This window comes from Bison bison, unplaced genomic scaffold (genome assembly GCF_000754665.1).
Source record: "Bison bison bison isolate TAMUID 2011002044 unplaced genomic scaffold, Bison_UMD1.0 scf7180017864495, whole genome shotgun sequence".
Taxonomy (NCBI): domain Eukaryota; kingdom Metazoa; phylum Chordata; class Mammalia; order Artiodactyla; family Bovidae; genus Bison; species Bison bison.
The window spans coordinates 1,345,533-1,364,862 of NW_011495054.1; the positions used below are offsets into that span (position 1 = coordinate 1,345,533).

General features: G+C 49.5%; 1 protein-coding gene across 1 annotated transcript in view; it reads left to right on the forward strand.

The window, feature by feature from the left end:
* Nucleotides 1–18,792, forward strand: part of FBXO21 (F-box protein 21) — a 36,184-nt gene extending 17,392 nt beyond the window's left edge. Inside the window, exons 7-11 of the mRNA XM_010828545.1 lie at nucleotides 405–584; nucleotides 2,333–2,465; nucleotides 7,762–7,952; nucleotides 9,292–9,449; nucleotides 16,320–18,792. Of these exons, the coding sequence (XP_010826847.1) occupies nucleotides 405–584; nucleotides 2,333–2,465; nucleotides 7,762–7,952; nucleotides 9,292–9,449; nucleotides 16,320–16,507 (850 nt within the window). The 3' untranslated portion in view covers nucleotides 16,508–18,792. The remainder of the gene's footprint in view (nucleotides 1–404; nucleotides 585–2,332; nucleotides 2,466–7,761; nucleotides 7,953–9,291; nucleotides 9,450–16,319) is intronic.
* Nucleotides 18,793–19,330: the final 538 nt, after the last annotated feature.

The window sequence follows — 19,330 nt, forward strand, 5'->3', positions numbered from 1 at the left end:
GTGGCTCCAGACTCCTCTAACTTTCATCACAGCCTTGAGGGGCCCAGGCTCCACACATAGTAACTGCTACTCTGTGGAATTTATTGACTGCCTCAGGCATTCCAGAAATACCTCTCTCAACTGGATTTTGAATAGATCTACCTGGCAGTGAGTTTTAGGGTTACTGTCTCTCAAAACCTATATTAAATGGCACAAATCAGTGCTGTTTCTTAAATACCAGTACATCGCCATCTTACTCCATCAGAGTACGTATAAAGGTCAGCTTTCAGACTTTGGACAAGGCCTTGATATTTTCAGCAGAAATGAACTGTGTTAACGTTCTGTCTCTGAGCTGTTTGTTAGGGGTTTTGACTGGCTCAGCCCCAGCCTGGGCGCCAGCTCACACACTGCTGCTCTTCGGGCAGGACGACCCTGGACATCTTCGACTACATCTACATAGATGCTTTTGGGAAAGGCAAGCAGCTGACAGTGAAGGAGTGTGAATACCTGATCGGCCAGCACGTGACTGCAGCGCTGTACGGGGTGGTGAATGTGAAGAAGGTGTTGCAGCGAATGGTGGGCAACCTGTTAAGTCTGGGGAAGCGGTAAGGTTTTCTCGGTTTTCCAGTTATTTTGTAGCGTGTGCGTCTTTGGAGGCGCAGATCGCCTTACAGAGAGTTTTGTTTCACGAGCCTGCCTGCCGTACGGAGGAGCACTGGATGCTGCGCAGCACCCTTGGGCCACAGGGGAGGAACCGGTTCCCATGACATAATACTGTCCAGTCTTTGGATGTGCTCAGTGACCTTTCCTCGAGGTCTTTGCAATGGACTTGGACAAGGGCTCTTTTATAAAAGCTGAAAGCATTCTCCAGTAACAAAAACATTTTAGACTGGCGATTGGAAGAACTGATGCTGATGCAGAAGCTCCAGTACTTTGGCCACCTGGTGCAAAGAGCTGACTCATTGGAAAAGACTGATGATGGGAAAGATTGAGGGCAGGAGAAGGGGCAGCAGAGGATGAGATGATTAGATGGCATCACCAACTCAGTGGACATGAGTTTTGAGCAAACTTTGGGACATGAAGGATAGGAAAACCTGACGTTCTGCAGTCTGTGGGGTTGCAAAGAGTCGGACACGACTTAGTGACTGAACAACAATACCAATCACTTAGTTAAGGGAACCGGAGAAGGTGATGGCAACCCACTCCAGTACTCTTGCCTGGAAAACCCCATGGATAGAGGAGCCTGATAGGCTGCAGTCCATTGCGTCGCGAAGAGTTGGATTTGACTGAGCAACTTCACTTTCGCTTTTCACTTTCATGCATTGGAGAAGGAAATGGCAACCCACTCCAGTGTTCTTGCCTGGAGAATCCCAGGGACGGCGGAGCCTGGTGGGCTGCCATCTATGGGGTCGCACAGATTCAGACACAACTGAAGCAGTCGACTTAGCAGCAGCAGTTAAGGAAACAAGCAAAAATATGAAACAGTCAGGCTTCTGAGTCCAAAGAAAATTGTCTTTCAGGGAAAAAAGAAATGTATACATTGGAGTCATAGTTTTCTGCCTAATGGTAGAATTTTTTAAAAAACAGACTTTAGTCTTCTTAAAAAAAAAATCAGTTTTAGGGGGACTTCCAATAAAGTCCATTTTTCTAAAGTGGTCCAGTGGTTAAGACTACACCTCCCAATGCAGGTCCCTGGTCAGGGAGTGAAGATCCCATATGCCACACAGCCAAAAACACTAAAACATAAAAAAAAAAAGAAGAAGCAATATTACTGTAACAAATTCAGTAAAGACTTTAAAAATGGTCTGCATCAAAAAAAAAAAAGCAGTTTTAGGTTCATAGCAAAACCTGAGCAAAAAGTCCAGAATATTTCCCCCCTGCCTCCAGACACGCACAGCCTCCCTCACGTCAGCATCCCCTCCAGAGGCATTTGTTACCATTGATGAGCCTACCATCCTTTACATCAGGCTTTGCTCTAGGTGGTGTCCAGTCTGTGGATTTTGACAAATGTGTGGTGACACCTGCCCACCACTGTAGCATCATCCAGAATGGTTTCACTGTCCTGAAAGACCTCCTTGCACCACCTATTCAGAATCCACTTCTAATTTATGTATGGTGCTGTTGAGGTGACTTCCAAGGAAAGCACTTCTACGATTTTAAATTAATGGGGTACAAAATTTCTGTCTCTTCCTTCTTTTTATTAAGAGCACTGTAACTTTGCTAAACAGAGAGGAAGTATCAGAATCAGGGAACGTTTGGGATTTGTGTCTCATTCGTTTTGAAACCTGGTCTTTGAAAAAGCAGGCCCTAACTCGGAAGCCAGTAGGCTAAAATGAAGTTTTCTTCCTCATAGGGAGGGCATCGACCAGTCCTACCAGCTCCTGAGGGACTCTCTGGACCTGTACTTGGCGATGTACCCCGACCAGGTGCAGCTGCTCCTCCTCCAAGCCAGGCTTTACTTCCACCTGGGCATCTGGCCAGAGAAGGTAATTATTTTATCTTGATACTCTCCCCTTGCCATAGAGAGGGAAATCTTAATTGAAAGGCGGCACTGACCAGTTTATCCTTGGATTAACCTGGGGGATAAACACAGATTTATTCAAAGTGTCACGGTTTTGACCCATCGACTGAATTTTTTGTCTCCTTTTATTCTCCTGAAAATTGGCTATCCTGCCAGGAGTTGCCCATTCTCTTTGTGATCAGCACCTTAAACTCCCAGAACTACAAGGCCTCTGCCCTACCGCTCACCCACTGGTGGCCCAAAGATGTCTTTTCCCCTAAGTCCCCCTTCTCAAGGGGAAGCATAAGTTTGAAATGTTCATCCTCCAGCTGTGCTGTTAGAGACTAAACCGACCTGGAGATGTAGGAAAAGGAGATCTCAGATTTGCTCAGGTCTAGCTGCTGGGTGCAAGAAGGATGGTGCACACCTTTGGAAGCTGTTGGGTTTTGATACCATTCCATGTGGATCTTGCAGGCTGGTGACGCCCCCTTTGGCCAGCAGAAAGCCCTGTCAGCGCTTCCTGACCATGTTTGAGGTCAGCCCTGCTCCTGGCAAGCTGTGGGTGCAGCACATGTGGCTTCCAGCCGCACTGCATGTGCTGGGGCAGCTGCTCACTCCTGTCCTGCCCTTGCATGTCCTGAGAATATGTTCATAGTCCACTTTGTTTGGACAGCCTGGTGAGAGAATTGACCTCTGAGCTCTCTCAGGACCAACATCAAGAAATCGTCAGCCCTGTCACTGGAGAGTGGGGAAGCCTTCTCTAAGAAAGGAAATAGTCTCAGTGACTCAGCGCAGCTTAGATCTATGGCGTCTCATCTATTCACAGCATCACACATCTGCCGGAGTTCTGGGAAGGGACGCGGCAATAGGAAGTCCTGGGCTCCTATCTTAAGGTGTTGCCTCCAGCCCAGACAGCACCGTCTTCCCAGGACCCCCATGGGACCCAGTAGAGGAAAATGAGACTCCCCCCAAGTCACCACCTGCCTCTCAGCACCTTGTTGTCCAGAAATGAACAGTTGATTTTTATCTTTTTACTTTATTTTTGATACCAGTATATACATAACTAATTCCTGTCACTTTTTACTGTATGTTGGTTAAGGAATTTCATGATAGTTTGTGAGACTCAGAGATGCTTTCAAAGTGTGGTTCCTCCCAAGTAGATTCTGTACTGAAAACACAGCTCAGCCTTAGGAGGAGAGGGGTCGATGTCCCCTCTGTGAGGAGCGCCTGCTGAAGCGCTGGCGTCCTTCCTTTTAATGCTGGGCTCCGTTTAGGGCTCCTCTACCACTTCCAGGGAGTTTCCTCGGCCTCCTCCTCAGACGGCCAAGATTGCCTTCCTGCCAAGCAGACGTCACTGGAGCAAGTTCCAAAAACTTGTCTCACACAGAACATTTTTCTCCGTGACGTGGGCTGCCGGGACCCCCCCGCCCACTGCCCCCTCCCCTCCGCATCTGAGATCAGGAGGGGAAAGTGGCCATTTCCCTTCCCACAGCTCACCTTCCCAGCTCCGTGAACTGTACTCCAGCTGCAGCAAGAAAGGAGGGCTAGGCCCCCAGTAAGGAAGACCCCCAGGGGTGCAGAGCAATTAGAAGAGGGTCTGCTCCAGAGGAGGGTTTGAGGTGCCCCTGGAAGGCCCCGGGAAAGGATTTCAGAGCAAGGAGTAGGTTCCTCCAGGGCTGGGGGGGGACGACAGCTAGAGAGCTCAGGCTGCATGCCTCCAACACCTGCCAGCCCCTCGGGGTGGATACAAGCTTTTTTGCCCTTTTGTAAATAATGAAACAGGCATTGAGAGAAGTTTAGTGACCTGTCAGGGGTTCCTACAGGAGCTGATGGCACCAGGCATTCAGATTCCAAGCCCACCCACACACTTCACCCCTGTGGACCGGGTCAGGCGAGATGGTCTCTAAAGAAGCCAACAGATGGGCACTTTCCACTTCCTGCTGCCAAATCGGCATCCTTGTGATCCAGTTATTCCTGCCTCCATTCTCCACATTTCAGTGGAAAAGAAGCCCCTCGGTTTCCCAAGGCGCACACCCCCAGGCTCTGGGTCCAGCCTGCTGCCTGTCCAGGGACTGCTAAGTCTTTTGTTTCTTTTCCTGGATCTGCAGGTCCCTGTCTCTACTTCTGTTGTCAGCATTAAACACACTCAGGTCTCTCTTCATCTTTGAAAAAAGAAAAGACAAAGCCTCCCATGGCAGCCCTCTGCTTTGCCCCGTGGCTCCACCTTATCTGCTCCCCGCCTGGCCAGGGTCCTAGGGCCGACCTCCCCCTCGCCTCCTCCGGCTGCTCAGAACCCAGGGCTCTGTTCCCACCCCTCCTCCACGTGAACTGGAAGTCCGTGACCCCTCTTGTTAAAACTTTTCTCCTTGTTGCCAAATGCAGTGGATACTTGTCTTTCCTTCTCTCTCTTGATCATGGAGGCCACTTCCCCACCACTCAGAACGCTCTGTTCTTTTGACTCTAGTTCCTGTCCTCCTCCTCTCCGTTAAAGGCTCCACAATGCGGGGTGGGGGGAGCAGTTTCTAGACTTCCTTCTGCTGTTCCCCTCGGCGATCATACCTGCTGTCCAGTCCTCCGCTCCCCTCTGTAGGCCGATGGCTCCTGAATCCCTGCCTGGACCCTGGGCTCCACACCAGCAGGCGTCCACCACACATCTGCCGGCAGCTGTGTCCCCTCTGTGACCACATAGGCTGCCTGCGCGGTCTCCTTCCTTCTCTTAGACCCCTTGAACGCATTTTAAGCACTGGAGTCAGAGTAACCATAACCATATGTCACTCATGTCCCTTCCTTTCTCGGAACCCTCAGAGTGGCTCCCTCCTTGGCTGCAAGGTCAGGCTCCCACTCTCTGCCGAGGCCTGCCGGGTTCTTGGTGGCCCGGCTCCACCAGGCTGTGCTTCCTCACGTCCACTCTGCACTGCCCGGGCTGCGTTGTCCTCCCACCCCCGTGCTCTTGGTTCCTCCTCTGCACACGCTGAAGCTCTGCCTGGAGCTTCCTTCCTGTCCCTCAGCTCTGTGGCTCACGCCTGCTGAGACGAAATGTCAGCTTAGCTCTCGCCTCTGAACGCCCTCCCAGCTCTCCACGCTGTGCCTTGTGCTCACCCTTCCACATGCTCGTGCAGGGTGTCTGAAGCTGCCTGTTTCCCCAAGCTTCCCCACTAGACGGTGCTCTTTAAGGACCGGGACCATCTGTTTTGTTCTTTTTTTTTTTTTAATTTATTTGTCCCGGGTCTTACTTAGAGCACACGAGACCTCCAGTCTTTGTTGTGGCAGGAGGGATCTTTAGTTGCAGCATGTGAACTCTTAACTGGGACGTGTGGGATCTAGGTCTCTGACCAGGGGTCAACAGAAGCCCCCTGCATTGGCAGCACAGAGTCTTAAGCCCCTGGACCACCAGGGACGTCCTTGTTTTGTTCCTTACTGTAGCTATTCCCCTGGCTCTCAACACAATTCCTCCCACCCAGTAGGTACTCACAGAAGTTTTATTTGAATGAATAAGAAATGACGGAATTCGTTAGCCTGGACATTTAGCTGGAGATGTCGTGGTGGCCCACCGTCAGCAAAGGCCTTCGGGACGCCCTGGGCACGTCTTACGGCACCTTCTCCATTTCTGGCCTCCCCCGTCACCCCATCATCCCTCCTCCCACCAAGGGAAGGACGTAATCATCCCTGAACCTTATCTCCTCCTCTGACACTGAGTTCAAGACTTCCTTTGTGCTTTGAAGATTCCAAGTTAACATTTCTTTCACTTATCTGGTAGGAAGGGGCTGCCAGGAAGGAGAGGAAGCCTGTGTCTACAGAAAACTTGTCAGAAGTAATTAGTTGGAACTGCAGAGGGGAACACAAGGAGCCTACTGTGAAACCCGATGCTTTTAGCTACAAGGCGCAACTGTTGCTAGTGCCCCTGAGTGACGAGGCCACTGCGGGGGCGGCAGGTGGATGGCTGGGCTCCGAGCTGGCTCTGCTACTGGGGGTCGTGCCATTCTGTCCACCTGATCCGTGTTTGAGAATTTTCCTAACAGTTAATTACAATCCTCTTCTTTCTGGTTTGGTGTGAAGGCGACTGCTGCAGCCCCAGGTCCACGTTTTCACTGCATGTCTCCATAACCCTGTGACCTCAGGCACCTTGCTTAACTTCTCTAAGCCTGGTTCAAAAGACCTGTGACAGGCTTGGCACAGTGAACCAGCAGGAGAAGAATATTCAGGAAATGCTGAGATCCTGCAAATCTCATTCTGGAAGACAAGATTGGGTTTTAAAATAATACCTTACGTTGCAGAAAACTGCAGTTTTCACAGCACTTATACAGGCTCACGGTGTGTCAGGAAATAGGGGAGTTTTTAATCATTATTTGATAAGTAGATTAATTCAAAGACAAAAGCAGTTGAGTTTGGCAGATTTGGGGCCAGAATCCCGCGTCAATAAATAGGAAGAGATCCTTTTCTAAAACAAACACGTCAGAGACCCTCATCTGACAGCTGAGACAGTAGGCGCTTGGTAATTGCTCACGTGAGTCAGCTTTCCTTGAACTTGTATTTTTCCATAGCGGCACTGGGTGCCGTAAAGAGAATAGAACCTCAGGTTCAGGCAATTCTGCTCCACCAGCTCGTCACGTAACTTCCGAGGAGAGGGCTTTCTCCCTGTTCTGAACACTAAAGTCCACTGAGGGTTAACGTACTTAGCACGACAGTAGGCTCTCAGAGCCCTGGACCTACACGTCTTTCTTCTTACGTAGAGCATCGTAAACGCGCTGTACTGACGCACGTCCGTCTCCCCTTGCCCTCTCTGTGACCCCTCCCCTCTCCTGCAGTCCCGAGGCCACTCTGCACTCAGCCTTTCCATCTTGATTGAAGCAACTTCGCATTTCATTTTCCAGTTCATGAGCAGCAGGTTGAAAAGGTTTCCTTTCTGTGTATAAGACGTCGAGTCCCCACTTGCCAGGAACGTGCGGACCTGTTAGGCTTCACCCAGCCCCAGTGCACTCACGGACGGCAGCCCTGGCCTCCCCGTCCCGTGTGGGCTCCAGTACCTTGTGTATCTAAATAGAGTTCCTCTCACTCAGACTGGTTGGACTCAGATGCCAGGGTCAGCCCCCAGCACATGAAGCGACTCTGGGTGTACTTGGCACCAGTGGGGAGAGACCCCCATGGGTCACAGAGACGCAGGCTATTAGCCCAGCCCACCTTGCTGTCTTTCATCAGGTTATGCAGGTTTAAATCTATCGCCAGGAAACCGAAAAGGCCTAAATGAAAATATTATCTCCTAGTCTTTCTGTCTTGTCTTGAAGGTGCTTGACATCCTCCAGCACATCCAGACCCTAGACCCGGGGCAGCACGGGGCGGTGGGTTACCTGGTGCAGCACACACTGGAGCACATTGAGCGGAAAAAGGAGGAGGTGGGGGTGGAGGTCAAGCTTCGCTCCCACGAGAAGCACAGGGACGTCTGCTACTCCATTGGGCTCATTATGAAGCACAAGAGGTGAGTGCTCTTGGCGCCTGCTCCCACCCCGCGTGGCTGCCGAGGACACAGCACCATGAGCGGCGGGGACCTGACCCGGTGCAGCAGAGACCAAGGCCCATCGCAGCAAGGACCAAAGACCAAACCGTGTATCTAACCTTTTTGTTTGTTAAGAAGCACCTGGCTTTCCTAACTGGGAGCTCTTCTAACAATTGTAGCGTCCCATCTCTGGGGAGTGGAAGCCCTGCCGGCCGGATGCTTCCCCTTCTTGTCAGCCTCTCTGTCCCGCCGTCTCACTCTCCTTGGATCTGAGTTCGGTAGGGACTTACCCAGTGGGTCCTATGGCTGGTGGATGAGGCACAGTTAACCTGCCCCCCAGAGCACCTGTGCTGATTCACATCCCGCCAGCAGGCCAGGCGCTGAGGCTTGAGCCTCGCCACCTTGTGGCAGTGCCAGCCCTTGAACAGTGTGCTTCTGTAGTAAGTGGCAAATGGCATTTCGTTGTGGTTTTAATTTTCATTTTCCTGGTTGCCACGCAGATCGAGGTTCTTTTCCTGTGTTAACTGGCCTTTTAAGTTTCCTTTGATTAAGTGCCTCTTCGGGCATTTTGCGTGTTTTTCAATTGAGTTGTTAGTCTTACTGATTTGCAGTTTCTTTATTCTGTGTATTAGTCTCTATGGGCAGATAAATTGCAAATGTCTCCTCAGTTTTTGGCTAGGATTTTCCATTCTTTTACTGGATTCTTTTTTTTTTTTCCCAACTTTGTTGTGAGATTTTCAAGTGTATGTGAGAGTAGAAAGAGGAGTGTAATGAACCAAGTGATGTTCCCGTGTCCAGCTTCAAAGGCTATCATTATGAGGTCAGTCTACATTTTCCCTCCACCCCCTGACTCTCCCCCTCCCCCTGGAGCAAATACCAGAGGTCATTTCATCTGTAGCTATTTTAGTAGCACTAAAAAGGTAAGAGCTCTTTCTTTTCAAAAGACAGTGTTTACCATTCCATTGTCATAACTCAGAAAAAAATCAACAGTTTGTTAACCTCATCAAAAATCTAGTGAGACTTCAGTGTTTCCCCAATTGTTCTACTCTGAGCAAACTCTGGAAGACAGTGAAGGACAGGGAAACCTGGCTTGCTGCAGTCTGTGGGGTCACAAAGAGTCGGACTAACAGCAGCAGCAACAAGATGGAGTGAGCTTGTCAATAAGAGGGGCTCATAAAGAGGTCAGGAGTGAAATTGACTCAGCGTAGAGTGAAGGCAGGTGGATCTGTAAGAACCCGAGCCTTGGAGAAGCCAAGCCATCGCCTCTGTTCTGCTCTCCCGTGACAGGAAGCTGACGTGTGGCTGCTCTTGTGTTGATCAGGTACGGCTATAACTGTGTCATCTACGGCTGGGACCCCACCTGTATGATGGGACACGAGTGGATCCGAAACATGAACGTCCACAGCCTGCCTCACGGCCACCATCAGCCCTTTTACAACGTCCTGGTGGAGGACGGGTCCTGTCGATACGCCGCCCAGGGTGAGTGGCGGGCTCTGTCTGTACCTCAGGCACACGTCTGAGCACTCGGATGCTGCGGGCAGAGGTGGTCGGTTTGAGAGTCGGCAGTTGTCACACGGCCATCAACCTTATCAGGGCCGATAGTCAGCTAAACGTAGGTGGGTATGTATTTTTGCGGCCATATCAACAGGTTGGGGTCTTCCCCCCTAGTCACCACCACACCCCTGTTCCAAGCTGTTGCCCATTTCTGTTCTGATTGGTCGTTGCCTCTACCAGTCCTAGTTCCTGAAAGTCCTGTTTGTTAGCCACTGCCTTTGGCTCACTCCAGGCAAGGAGGGTCAGTTTTTGCCCTGCTCATACTGCCTACCTGAACTAGAGGGCACGGAATGGGCTCTGTTGGGGGAGCCACCCTGGCACCCTGAAACTGGCAGCCAGTTAAGTTGTGCTTGGGAGAGCTACACCCCCAGTGGCCATCGTGGGAACTGCAGGTCACAGCTCTAGCTCTGAGAGCAGCTGGGAGTCAGCAGGTAGGTGCTCCCTAGGTGTTAGGGGCCAATGCCAGCCCTGACAGGTGCTCACCCAGGGCCCTTGTTGTCTTAGTCCTCTCCGTTTAATGGGATGAATTTATTGAATGCCTACCTGTCAAGGCATCCATATTGTTCATTTTATTCATAAAAACATGAATGCTTTGCAGTGTTGCTCTGTGACAGCAGCCTTCTGATGTGTATTAACTTCTCTGAGAACTCTAAATTGCTCTCATCGTCATCGTCATGTGCATTTGATACACTAGGAAAGTGAAGCACGTGGAGATGTGTAAATTTTACAGAGTACGAACACAGACAGCTTGGCAAAGAGCCTTCATCCTAACCTTCATGCTGAACCTTTTTGCGTCTCACCTAAAACATAAGGCTTGACCTAAGTCAGTATTATGTTCTGGTAAATCCAGTAATAGAAATGTTGGATGTATAAAAATCTCAGAAGTGCCAACAAGACTAGAAAAGGGCTCATGTTAATTACTATTAATTCATCAGAATATGAGAGAGGATCTTATAAAAGAGAACTTCCCTTTATTGAGACCAGAGGTCACCTAATCTCCATCAGCACAAGGGGAGTTATGAGAGGGGTTGGCGTGTACTCCATGTCAGACGGAGATACTGACTGATTTTATTTAATGTAAGAAGCGGTGTCAGAAAAAAAAAAATTCTACAAATTTTAGCAATCAAGTTATTTGGGAATTGCTGAATGATTTGTGAAGGTTTGCACCCCCACCGATCACTCTGCGCATTTCACACTGCACGTCTCGGAGCGCGTCACGAGAACAGAGGAGACTGTCAGCTCTGGGGGCCAGTGTCTGCGCCCGCACCTTATCCAGTCGTTGCCCATTACATGGGGTTGATATGAAGACTTGTAGTATCTGATATTTGGGTGTCTAGAAACAGCCATATTAACTTTAAAATGGGCTTTTTAGAGTAGGTAAAGCTGGGTATTTGGTTTCAAGGTGTTCTGAATTTGTCCAGTGTCCCTACGATTCAGGAACGCATCCTAATTGTATCTGAGGCCAGCATGCGCTGTAAAGGTTCACTGCAAGAATACTGGAATGACATTGTTTTATAAATGTAGTATATGCTTATCAGTTTCACACTCTAAAACTGAGATTGAAGGATCATGGGTAAAGGTAGCAAATAGCCCTTTTTAAGTTTTAAATGCTGGGACTTAGGAAATTCTTAGGACTGAGCATGGGTATCACTCTGTGATGGCTGCTAGTGGTTTGTCGGCCCGAGGTCCGCATTTCCCCAGCACATGTGTGCCCGGGGGTGCTGGGCTCTGGGGTTCAGCGCTGAAGAAGAGCTCTGTTGTAGCCCCCGGAGGCCGGCCCGCCCTGCCCTGGGGGGCCCTCTCCTCAGGGTTCTTCCCAGGCCTGGCCTTCACTCCTATGGCCTCCTTAATGGTTGTGTTTGGTTTTTATGTCTCTATTCTCTCTTGGTAAAGAACAGTTCCTCAATCCTCATCTTTTCCCCGCTTTTCACAAGACTTTGACTTTTTTGAAAAGTCCGGACCAGTTGGCTTATGAATTGTCTTAACAGTCTGGATTTGTCTCACTGTTTCTTTGTATTATCGTCTGTAAACCAGAAGTTAGTCTCAGGTTGTATTAGATGGAGTCGGGGTTTTTGGCTGGCAAGCTTGCTCTCGGGTGCTGTGTGGTTCACGTTGCGTCTCGTCCAGAGGCCGTGGGGTTCCATGTCCACTATCAGGGAGGCGGGGTTTGGTCACTTGGCCAAGACAGTAACACCCTGTAAGGGATAGTGTTCCATCTGCAGTTAACAAGAAATCCATGAGGTCAAACTGTGACCCAATCCTGGGTATAACCTGTTCCCCAGTGATGACCTTTGTCCTTACGTTTGTTTTAGCTCCTGTTGGCTCTTCCTGCCTAAATCATGATATGAAAGTTGCAAAATGGTGATTTTCTGCTGCGAGTGTACCCTCTAGTTCCGTGAAGCAGAGCTTTGCCCCCTCTCACTTTCCTCTCCACCACCACCTCTCTCTCCTCTCCTTTCCCTTGTTGTCTCTCTCTCTCTCCTTCCCGCCTCCTCCCAAGGATTGCTGGATTTTTTGTTTAGTCAATGTGTTATAATGATTTGGAACAATTTTATGCTCAGGTTAGCCCACATTTAGCCAGGGAGTGATCTTGAGAGACAACGTTTTAAAAGGACTTATTTAAATATATTTTTGAACATTTATGGGCTAATACGTTTGCATTAAATTATTTTTAAACTTTCATCTTCTAAATTTTCAACCTTTGGCTGCATTGATCCTAGTAATCTGGGAAGAGCCCATTAATGAATGCCCTTCTCTTCACTCTCCACAGAAGAGTGAGTTATGAGCCAAGTATGTGTGTGCCATCCTCAAATAGTTTAGCCAGCAGCATTAAGATATGTTTTCTATCAGTATTTTAGCAGGCTCTGCAGCATTTTGCGTGGTTGTGATTTTCCTACCACTAGGGGGCGTGCTTTGGTATTTTTCTGATAGCAGGAACTGTCTCAGCTTCCCTGCGTACTTCTTAGATCCTGGAGAAGGTGACTATCACAGATGCTCTGAATTTAAGCCAACTGCCACATTGCAAAGTCAGGAATTGGGCTGTGCTGTGAAAACCTGGTTCTTGCACGCTTTGGGTGTGATGGCCAAGCACCTGGTTGAGTGCTTGGGTCCAAGTGTGCCCTCCCCAGCGCCAGTTTCGTTTTCCATGATTTGTCCTCCACTTCCAAACTAGTTTCCTCTATAGCCCTCCACCCCACCCCCACATGGACACAGCCAGCGGCAGTCTGCACACGCTGTTAACTGTGGTGATTCCCCGTGTCAGGGCTGGAGTGTAAACTTGCAGCCACTTCAGAGGGCAGTTTGGTGCTGTCTTTTAAGTTGTCAAAATCTCAAGTGCCTGTTTTCCTCTGACCTGGCAGCTCCCCCAGTCAGTCCCTCCACTAGAGATGCCCTCACACAGGGGGCCTGCGGTCCCCTTGTTATGACAGAAACAGTCATGCATGGGACTCGCCTGGTCAGTGGAGGTATATCCAAGCTTGGGGATGCTAAGCTGCAGCCAAATAAACCACATGCAGGTCAGTGCTTACTGTATGTTTTGTATGAATAAACACACGTAAGACAACGTGGAGTTACCTCCTGAGTGCGTGTAAGTATGTTTAACTGCATGTATATGTGTTTATACAAGGATTGGGAAGCTAGACCCACAGTCCTAGGGATTTCCTCTTGGGAGGGCCTGACAGGTGCCCCCAGAGGACTCATGGGTACCATTTCTAGGCTTTTACAGGGAGGTATGCGTATATTTTGATGTAGGTAGCTGAAAATTTTAAATAAAATCAGAAACATTTCTCAGAAAATATTGGGGGAATGAAGTTCTTCCCACGATTTTTACAGGCATTTTAAGTATTCCCTGTTTAATATTTTGCTCTTTCTTAAGTTTCATTTCACTTAGATTTCTTCCTTCAAATTTTTTTAAAACTTCAAAAAAATTTTTTAAACTCATATAGTGGATTGGGAATTATCTTCCCCTGATAACTCTTAGCTGCCAACTTCAGTGTCTGGTTTTCTCCTAAAAAAGTGTCTTTTGTTAGTACAGCTTTCCTGTTTTGCTGGGAGCCGAGGCAGGCAAACACAGCACGTTCAGTCCGTGCTCCTGGTGGGCAGCTTGGAGCGGGGCTGGGAGCTCCCGGGGCCGTCACTGCCCCTGCCTCTTGTTTTGGACCCATGCTCAGAACTCCGTGCAGCTGCCCAGTCGTGCTGTCCTTAAACAGATGGGTGGTCCTGACCTGACAGCAGCCTTCCTGCCCTCCTGCCAACACTCAGACGCCAAGTGGCAGCCAACACCAGGCTGCTGCTTAGTGATACTTAGAAAAAGAGGGGGAAGAAGCGATGCTGAAGCATGTGTCTGACTGTCTTCAGAGCAGGTGCTGTACGTGTTGTGGTCCAGACAGCTCTGTGTTGGGGGATGTTCTGTCACCCTGGCCCCTGCCCACGAGATCATGACAGGCCCCGATCGCGACAGCCAGAAATGTCTTCAGCCATTGCTGAGCATCCTGTCTGAGGCAGAATGGCCCCCAGATGAGAACAAAAGGGACTTTGATCTCTTGTTGGTGATCCCAGATTCCCTGCCATCATCTCTTGAACATCTCGGGGGCAAGAAAAGCCAACAGGGAGGCAGCTGGCCAGGTTAGGGCCCGTGGCCGTGTTCGCATCCCCATAGGCCTCCCCAAGGCAGGTACGCCTGTGACCCCTCACTCGCTGCAGGAGGGCCATGTGGGCAGGACAGCAGATTTTTTCAGTCAGCAGCATTTTAGAAAGTCCAAGTTTGTTTTAATGTTGAAAATAAGTGTAAAGAAGGAAGTGAAGTCATCTCCACACTTTGGTGGTCATAGCAGGGAGAAACCAGTTAGCATAGCCCCCAGTTACCTCTTGGACTCCCCAGGCGCCTGTTTGCGGAGCACCGTCCCGCAGCCTGCCTTCTGAGGCAGGCCTGTCTGGGCCCTGGGGTCTGTCCCAGCCCGTTCTCCCTGACCGCTGCTGGCAGGACAGTGCACAGGGACGCCGCTCTTGGTCTGCTTCCCCAGCCCCGGCGGAGTCCTCACCCTTGCTGCTGTCGGCCCAGCCGCTAGAGGGCGTCGTGAGTGGAGCCTCTCGTGGAGCCCTGTGAGGGTCACAGGAGCTGGAGCCCGGGCAGGTCTCGCGGTGCCTGGCGTACCGTACATGCCCAGTTTAAAAGAGGTCACTTAAAATATGTATCTGTATGCACGTGTCACGTAGCAGCGCAGGTGTTTGGCCTTCCTATCCTTTCATAAGACGTGTTTTTACTCCCGCTTCCCCTGTCTCGTCTGGAAAACAGGTTGCTCGTTTTCCTGGCTGCCTGGGATGTACTGAGTTAACATGCCGTTGTTTATTTACAGTGACCTGCAGGTGGACATGTAGACTGTTGCTGCCTTTTTTTTTCTTTTCTTTTGCTCTCCTGAGCAATGCTGAGGTAGTCTGTGGATATCCGTCTTTAATTGGTATGTGATTTCTCAAACTGGTATGTCCCACGTAATCTGAAGGATCAGCCTTAAACAGCTATAAGCACAGAAGTTCTCTAAATGTTCCTTCTTGGGTTAAAGCAATATGTTACAGATTGAATTACAAACTCTTTCTTCCTCTCCTGAAAGACAAGCATCAGTTACAAGTTACAGGCAGTGCTTCTGGGAGGCACTTGTGTTTATCCCGTGGTGTTTATCCTCTGTTCTCGGGGTGGAGGGCGCGAGCGGTGTAAGAGATAACCTCCTGCACCATTGGTGTTAGTTAGCCGGTCGACTGGCGTGTGCGGGGACTCCCTGAATTGATTGTGGCTCATGTTGATCAGAACCAAGAGCACCCTGGGACGCAGTCAGAGCAGGCGGGCCTTCCTGGCCAGCTGCTTTCTGGTCCAGGTCATGGAGGACTGGGCTGGGCCCTCCTGGCTGGCCCACAACCAGTCTAGGCCAGGCCTCCACGGCCAGCGGGGAAGGGCCCACAACCCACCGTCCTCTCTTTGGGTCCACGGAGGAGCTGTTTCTCAGATAGCTTTGGGAGGGAGAAGCCATCTGAAAGGATGTCGGTCTTTAAAATACCTCACACGTGCTGTCACCTCTGTTTTTTTTATTATTTCCATTTTAAAGGAGTCATTTTCTGTTTCTGTCTCTAGTGGCAAAACATGGAGCAGAGAAGGGACGGGGCATGGTTTTCCTAAGAGCTGATACAGATGGCATGACCCCTACCCTCTAGGGTCTAGGGGCACGAGCCACTTTTCCACTCCTCCCTGGACGCCACATCAGCCCTGGGAGCTGGGCCCTCACCCTCGGAAGCAGGAGCCAGCACTGCACGGTGCTCAGGGGTGGTGGGGGCAGGGGGAGTGTGCAACAGAGGACGCAGGGAGAGACCTGTGGCCCGGTGCTGTGAAGGCTTCAGAAACTTCACTGGTGAGAACAGAACAGGCCAGGATACCCTCGGCCTGCTGTGTCTGTGTGTGTGTGTGTGTCTGTGTGTGTGTGTGTATGTGTGTGCGCGCGCGCAGCTGTGTGTGTTGGATCAGGTGAGACAAGCCTCTGCACCTTCAGCCTGCAGACCCCAAGGGGCTGCTGGAGCTCCGCTCAGAGAGAAGGAAAACATTGGTGTTCTGTGTGGAGCTGGCCCCTCCCTCCATCCTCCAGGGCACCCCCCACCTTCTACCTTTTCCCTCCCGACTTCCAAAAACATCTGTTTCTTTCCCTGCCCCCCACCTCAAAAATCACTCAGAGATTTTCCAGAGGTTCTCTGAATAAAAGATGCTGCAGAAAAACCAGTTTTAATGAGAATGTCCATGTGCCTCTCTGCCAACAGAGAACTTGGAGTATAATGTGGAGCCTCAGGAGATCTCCCATCCTGATGTTGGACGCTACTTCTCGGAGTTCACAGGCACTCACTACATCCCGAACGCAGAGCTAGAGATCCGGTACCCAGAGGACCTGGAGTCTGTGTATGAGACGGTGCAGAACATTTACAGCGCAAAGAAAGAGAATGTGGAGTAAAGTCTCGGGGACATCGGACCTTTGCTGCTGCTGCTCTCTTCCAAGACGACGGGGTTTGGGGTGCAGACGTCCCCTTGGATCCCTCTGGACTCACACCACCGGGCAGGCCACTCAACCGTCGTGCTGGTTGCCTCCTACCAAGTGGAAATCACGTGTGCTCTCTCCGCCAGCTGCAAAGACAATGTTGCTCTCCGCCTACACTAGTGATTCATTTGACAGGCACTGTCTCAGTGGCATGGCTTGTATGCTTGTCCTGTGGTGACCGTTTATGACATGCTGTCTTCAGGACGTCTCACTGTTGACACTTACAACCGTTCTTTTCCTCACACCTCTTCCCCACCCCGCATCGTGTCTGTCTACGTTGTCTCAGAGCGTTTCGCTTGCTGGATAGGTGGGGTTGTCCGTTTGCAATCGTTTCTCTCTGATCTCTTTGTGAACCGTGTGCGCTCCTCGGTCAGGATGGTCTGTCTTTTTACCCAGGGCTGAAGCTCTAAGTGATCTTGGCCACATAGTGGATCTGGAGTCATTAACAAACTAACAGTAATCAGAATCATTCGATTTTTTTTATCCTAATCTTTGAAACAGATTTCCGGCATTTTATTTTTTCTTTATATGAATCGAGCACATGACACAGTTTTGCTTTCCCAGATTCATCTCTCGGATTTATGCTCATATCTCTTAAGAATCATTAGGTTTTTTAATTTTATTACATAAAATTCTTTGAAAAAATGCATAATAATAGTCTTTGTGAATGGGTTTTCCCACTTTCATTTACTATTCCTCCCTTAAAAATAAGTGTTTTTTTTTTAATCTACTCCAGTATCATAAGTAGATCTTAAATCAGCAATGAGTTCTCTTTGTAGTAGGAAAGTACAGTCTGCTGTTAAAATGTCTGCTTTTTAGAAACCGTGCTCCATGGTCTCCAAAGACCTGAAAATGAGGTTTTACTTTGATAACCAGAAACGAGAAGAAATAATGAAGCTTAGAAACTAAAAAGGGAAGGGGAGGCCTCATGCTCCCTGTTCTCCCTTAGAATCATTTCAAGACCTTTTTTTTTTAATGTGGCAGAGTAGAAGTAAGCGAAATACCTCCGGTGTAAGAGCATGAGCTCAGTGGGAAAGGAGACAGTGTGGCCGGCAGAGTCACCGTTGCCATGACAGCAGCAGGAGGAAGCCTGTGCTCAAGCGCCCGGGAGTCCACCTTCATATCCAGTTGTTGCTGGATATCCATCTTTTCCACGTTTGTGGTACCCAAGCAGGAAGGTACCTTGTCCTAACACAGCTCTGGACTCCCACCGTTCTCCACCTGCCCCTTCTCCAGTGGGCCAGCCTTGTAGTTAACCTGTAGTAGCTAACTTCTGAAGTTAGAACCTAGTTACTCTACTCTCTTAAGCTGAAAAGATTTCCAGTTGCTATAGTGAATGAAGCTCTGGGGGCCGTGATCCAGCCACGCCTCACCGCCCGTCTGTCCTTTGCATGCAGTATTTCCATACTACATTTGGTGACCGCCTCTCGTTTACCCTTCGGAAACCCTGGGATGACTGAGGTTTGGAGAAGCCACCTGAGACCACTTCCCAGCTAGTGACAGTTCCTGAGCAGTTACTAGAAAGAGATGGGGATTTGGCTAGCCAGCTCCTTCCCGCCCCAATTAGCTCTGGTCCAGGGCCCATGTTCCTCATTGGTCCAATCCAAAGTCAGATGGTCTGGATGCGCATTGGAAATTGTGACCACTCACAACACCCGGCCTGCCCAAGGTTGGGGGCGTTTTACACTACTCTCATTTAAAGGTGAAAATTAGATACTATGGCATTAATATTAATGAGATGCATTACTAAGAATCTGTGGCGCATGCTGAGAGTTAAAATTGTTGGTTTTCTGGTTTGATTTCCTTTTTTCTTCGAGTGACATTGAAGCCAAGAAAGATGGTTTTACGTTTGCTGACCCGATGTAAATATGTATCTAGACTGTTTCTAAGTGTGTCTCTTCATGAATGCTTCATTTGGCTCCAGGAAGCCTGTGTCACCTGTGTAAGTTGGTCTTTGGGCACTTTATATTTTTCTAAAAACGTGTTTTGGATCCTGTACTCTAATAAATCATAAGTTTCTTTTTAAAATTTTTCCAAATGTTTTCTCCACTTAAAAAAAAAAGCCCTGTTATAAAAGTAGAACTTTCACAATGTTGAAATACTCTCTTTGGATATAGTAACTTCTTTTCTCTTCCAATGAATGCCAAGATTTTTTTGTACAATAATTAATAAATGGAACTTATCCAGAGAAACCACACAAATGGCCTGCTGGGTTTCGTTCCAGGTAGACAGCCCAGCCATGACAATAGCAGAGTCTTGCTTGGTTCTCATTGATTGAAACGGGCGAGAATTGACTCCTGCCTTTTTCTAACATCTGTGAGCAAACAGAGTACCTTTATACTGTGATTTCCCTGCCAAACGTTAACCTTCTGAGCTGGCTGCTCACCTTGAGAGTGGTTGTAACACAAAGATTGCAGCTTTTTAATGACATCGAGTCATGTCTTGAAGCAAGAGCTGTGGACGCCTTGTGAGGGAAACCCAGGTTCTCGGGGTGTCGATGCTGACCCCACAGCTGCACGCCCACAGCATGTCCGCAGCGTCGCACCGAGCACCGTGTCTTGCCTGTTGGCACGCATGCTGTCACGCTCGTCGCGGCTGAGCACTCCCCAGTTCCGCACACTCGGAACCTTTCACGCGCTGTTGTGATTGTGACTTCCCAGGAGGGGAGTGTGGTGGTGTCTTCCCAACTGCTCAGGCCCTGGAGCTTTCCTGCCGTGACACACCTGCATAGTCACAGCA